The sequence below is a fragment of the Protobothrops mucrosquamatus genome, unplaced genomic scaffold (genome assembly GCF_001527695.2).
Source record: "Protobothrops mucrosquamatus isolate PMUCROS unplaced genomic scaffold, P.Mucros_1.0 scaffold4638, whole genome shotgun sequence".
Taxonomy (NCBI): Eukaryota; Metazoa; Chordata; class Lepidosauria; order Squamata; family Viperidae; genus Protobothrops; species Protobothrops mucrosquamatus.
The window spans coordinates 8,445-13,816 of record NW_015390538.1 but is presented as its reverse complement, the minus strand read 5'-3'; the positions used below and the strand labels follow the sequence as shown (position 1 = coordinate 13,816).

The window sequence follows — 5,372 nt, the reverse complement described above, 5'->3', positions numbered from 1 at the left end:
TGCAGTTTGGGCACTCAGTCTCTAAAAGGTTCGCCATCACTGGTCTAAGACATAGGTGTCAAACTCGCCGTGTCATGTGACGTGTCATGACATATTGTGACTTTTTTTGCATTGCCAGAGCTGGGGTGTGCACAGCCTCAACATGATGCAACCGGCCCGCAGGCCAGCAGTTTGATACCTCTGGTCTAAGAAAATGCTTTCTCTGATCTCATATTCTGTGGAGTATAAAGTGAAGATTTTCTGGTCAATTCTTGGTAGCTAGAATGCTGAAAGATGTAATCCTACCACAGGGAAGAGTTCTCGTTTCAGACTAAGGTCAGCTTTTTGTTTCATATAAAAACAAGGAACTGAGATTCATTGGAAGATGGAAGCAAAGATTGAGCTGGAAAAGAGGAAGAGGCAAGGAGTCTCAAAACTATGGCCTTTTGCACAAAGGTGAAGCTTTTTTGCCAAATACAATGAGAAAAGTTTCATACTTCTTCAGTTCAAAATAAGCATTGTCAGTTCAAAATTCCTTGGTTTTGCACTCATGACAGGCAATGCAGTCTTAATGGTTTTTATGCTCAGTGGCATTTTCACCTATTCACAAGTATATCAGCACAGAAAGCACATGATGAAAGTATTGGGCATTTTTAGACATGGTGGTGTTGCAGATTCTGTGGCATGGACCTTACAGACCTCTCTCTCTTAAAACTAGACCTGAGCTGGAAGCTAAATTAGAAACTGAGGCAGTTACAATCTGATGCATGACACTCAAGCACAACTGAGCATTTAATTTGTCCCTATTGGAAGATGTGATGAAATGGCCTCATTAAGTAAGATCTGAACTTGCAGCTGCATCAAGGTGTTAAATATTTCAGTGCATACCAGGAAGCCACAACTGGAGGTAGGGCATTATTATAAACTCCGCAAGGAAAATAGAGAGCTGTCTATAAAGTTCTCAGGAGAAATTATGCTAGTTCTGATCTCATGACTGAAGAAATAGCATTTTCTCTTTCATGGAACTTCTTATTTAAACCAACGTGGTATTAACTTTTTGCTGCCATAGATTCTTAAGAAATATAACACTATTGTGAGGCTGTAATAACAAGGGTTATCCCATGTCTGGAATTTCCCAGACAAGTCTAGTTTTAGAACATCCCACCCAGATAAAATCTTAAAAGAGCTAAAAGTTCAGCCTTTTTGGAAAAGGCTACAGTAGTCCTATAGCCTCCCCTATAGTAGTCACTAGCATACTACATTTGCAAATCAAGAGTTTCTTACAAAGTATGTGATTGATACTTGTTAGGTTGTGAAGCATACAAACATTTTACAAAAATGTAGAACAAGGAGTCATTAACCAATTGTATTTGGGAAATGGATAAGCTAAGATTTCAGTTCTAATTTGTTGCTCAGCCCGACTCTGGGTATAACACTTTGAGAAGTGTTATACATTACCAGAAATCCATACTTCTATAAGGAGGTTCCAGATTTATGACTTAAGACAAAAGAAAATTCAATATTGTAACTGAAATAGTAAATGAATATCATAAATTGGATTTCTGTGAAAAACAGCCAGAGTCTGGGTGCCATTAAGACAATGGTTTTAACTTTCATAATGGAAGTACATCGTTAGACTGTGTGTATCATCAAACCACCAAGATTTCTTGGCAATGTATCATTTTTAATGGACGCACAGAAAGCCTATGATGCAATCAAGGCTTTAGTCTTCTTAGAATTTCAGTAAGTACTTATGAGCCTTCTACTCAAAGTTGAAATTTTTGGGGGGAAAACTTGTTTCCCATGTTTGGGAATGTTTAATGTTTCCTATTCTATGTGGCAAATACATAACACTTATGTTCAGTACTCCATTTGCCAAGCTAAATGGCAAAACATTGTATGGAAATGGGGCAATGGGAAGAAATATCATTTTTTACATATCTATGTTTTATTTTAATCATAGAATGAAGAAGGACTTACACAGGAAGGAAATATGGATAACACAGATCCAGCAGACCCAGAAAACGAGGCCTATGAAATGCCTCCTGAGGTAAATCTATTTCTGACATCTTCTCACAGAGTATTCCAATAATGGTTGCCTAACTAGAAGATGTGGCACTGTCCATTTCTGTTTGAAATACAGGTAATCCTCAACTTACGACAACAATTGAGCCCAACATTTTTGTTGCTAAGTGAGACATTGGTTAAGTGAATTTGGCTCCATTTTACCACCTTTCTTGCCACAGTTGTTAAGTGAATCACTGCAGTTGTTAAATTAGTGACACGGCTGTTAAGTGAATCTAGTTTCCCCATTGACTTTGCTTGTTAAAAAGTCACAAAAGGTGATCACGTGACCCCAAACACTACAACAGTCATAAATGTGAGTCAGTTTCCAAGTGTCTGAATTTTGATCACGTAACCATGGGGATGCTGCAACGGTTGTAGGTATGAAAAATGGTCATAAATCACTTTTTTCAGTGCCATTGTAACTTCAAACAGTCACTAAATGAACTGTTGTAAGTTGAGGAATACCTTGGGAATAAACCTATCTGGCACTTACTTATAGGGAACAAGCTGGTAAGGCCTGAGATGGTGAATTCACCCTCAAGAAATTTTGAGATGGATGTTCAGGAGAAACATTTCCAGAACTCTGAGGAAAAGCAAGTGGAGCTTTGATAAAAGTAGTAAAATTTCTAATCTCTGGAAGCTCATAAATTGCCATAATGACAATTATGATCAAAAATAATCTATTTCTTGCTGTCAAAATTTCTATTTGTATCAAAAGATAAGTGGGTAGAGAAATAGAAACAAGAGATGAATGGATTTTTTTTATTTTCTGTGCATTATTATTCTGAGGTTCTATTACTGAACATTTTAGGAATGCAAGTAGGCTTTCTGCAAAACAGAAAGGAAAATAAGCTAAATATTTTGTAAACATCTTTACTACACTCATTCTGGCGACAACAAAAATTATGCAGCTATATGAAAAACGTCATTATGATAGAGCCAGTAGACAAAATACTTCAGAAGTTGTTGAATTACAATCCCTTCATTTGGGCCATTGAGTATTCTGAATGGGGCTGACAGGAAATTGAAATCCAATAATGGTTTAAGAATCTTTATGCTTTATGCATCATTTTGATCACAAAACCCTCCATAACACAATTTCTAAAACATTAAATGTAGAAATATATATGCAATCCTACAAACCTAATTACACCACATCTCAAAGCTGTTTCAAATTATAGATTTCGACAAAACATTTTCACCTCTTCTTTCTCACGGCAATATCCTGCCTCCAAATACAAAATGAGAGGTTTTAAGATTGTGAATGAGATCATTACAGCATTTTCCAAAGGACAAGCACCATCCAGGAGTGTATATTTATCATGCATGAAGGCATTTATCCTTTTCCTCTTCTGTATAAATGACAGAGGCATATGGATCAGGGAGTAAGGGGCTTATTCCAGAAGGCAGACATTACAGCAGAAAAGCCACATTTCTGAGGTCCTACAAGATGGCATTGTTTAATCAAAGGAACCTGAACACAACAGTCTTGTGGGATAAAACCAATCAGGAGAATAGGCTAGGGTAGGGTAGGGTAGGGTAGGGTAGAGTAGAGTAAGGTAGGGTAGAGTAGAGTAGAGTAGAGTAGAGTAGAATAGAATAGAATAGAATAGAATAGAATAGAATAGAAGCTGGAAGGGACCTTGGAGGTCTTCTAGTCCAACCCCCTGCTCCGGTAGAAAACCCTATACCATTTCAGACAAATGGTTATCCAAAATCTCTTTTTAAAAACTTCCAGTGTTGGAGCATTCACAACTTCTGGAGGCAGGTTGTTCCACTGGTTAATTGTTCTAACTGTCAGGAAATTTCTCCTTAGTTCTAGGTTGCTTCTTTCCTTGATTAGCTTCCACCTATTGCCTCTTGTCCTACCCTCAGGTGCCCTGGAGAATACTAGGGGAGATAGGCAGTCTGCAAAGTAACTAGGCTCCATGCCATATAATGCTTTATAGGCAATGACCAACATCTTGAATCATATCCAGAAGCCAACAGGCAATCAGTGCAGCTTGCAAAGTAGTGGTATTACATGTGCATATCATGACTGCCCAATGCTATTTCATGCTGGAGCAGCTGAAGCTTCTGGGTGGTCTTCAGGGGCAGGCCCATGTAGTATGCATTGCCATAGCCAAGAATAGAAGCAAGCATTTCCTCTTCAAAGTATGGATCACCAACTATGGGGCAGAGATACCATATTATCTACTAAGCTCCATTTTTTTAAATCTACCTTCTCCTTCTAGACTATCCCAAAGAAATGAGAAAGCCAAAAGGAAAAGAGTAAGAACCTGAATCTAGTTTATTGCATTCCTAGCAGAAGGCACAACTAGGACAGATTTTCTCATTCCAAGATCCTTAGTATGCATGATATACTACACACACACACACACAGACACACACAAATTAAAAGAAAGGAGTCGTGTTTCAGTCTCTCCTAACTGTCCCTCAGATGTATCCACCTACACATCCTATTCTCCACAGCTTACAAATCGTGTAGGAAACTTGACTTATCTCAGATTCACAAGGAATTATATTTCCTGAATACATCAGCCCCTTTTTGCAGGCAATAGCTTAAGTACCCAACTAAATCCTGAAACTATTCATTAGGGGAACAAAAACAAAGCGTTGTTCTAGGGTTTTTGGGGGTTTTCACCAGAGATTTTTCTTAGCAAGAGAATTCCATGTTCTAAAGGCTCTACAGAGTTCAAGGGATGAAAAGATATCTCAGAATAAAGACTAAACAGAAACAAGTCCACATTACCTTTTATTCCATCGGTCTGAGACCTACAGAGAAGAGGTCTTTTTCTTGCAATCTTCTATCTATCTCAAATCTGACAATACCATTTCATGACAACTACATTTTATTCTGAATTGAGCTTTCAATTTCTCCTTCTTCTTTCTGTTCCAACAGGAAGAATACCAGGATTATGAACCAGAAGCTTGAATCTCCTCTCTTTCTTTCTATCTCTTGCTACCAGTCAACAAAAACATCTTGTCCTGTACAAGTGCTGAGTTCCAATGTGTAAACTACTTTTTATAGTTTTTATAGTGTCTTGGAGTTTTCCATCAACAGTGAACGGAGCATCTATAATTGTGTTCAGTTTCCATGTCTGTGACCAATCTCCTCCTGAAATGGAGGCTGGGTCCAAGAACCATTGTTGTTGTTTGGATATTGTGGCTTCAAGTTCTAAACACCGAAAAACAATTTAAAGAACACCTAAGTGTCTACTCCTTATTTAGAAAGCTGTAAATGTTTTGTTGATAGATCATTGGTAATTTAGTATTGTTTATGGTATGGAAGTTTTTAAAATGTTTTCTGTGGTCATTCTTTGCTG

At 37.8% G+C, this 5,372-nt stretch overlaps 1 protein-coding gene across 1 annotated transcript in view; it reads left to right on the top strand.

Annotated features, from left to right (window-relative positions):
* The window catches only part of LOC107299170 (alpha-synuclein-like), a gene marked incomplete at its 5' end in the record, with an annotated part of 27,129 nt that extends 22,148 nt beyond the window's left edge, over positions 1-4,981 (top strand). The window contains 2 exons of the mRNA XM_015828537.1: positions 1,943-2,029; positions 4,949-4,981. Coding sequence (XP_015684023.1) covers positions 1,943-2,029; positions 4,949-4,981 — 120 coding nt within the window. The remainder of the gene's footprint in view (positions 1-1,942; positions 2,030-4,948) is intronic.
* Positions 4,982-5,372: the final 391 nt, after the last annotated feature.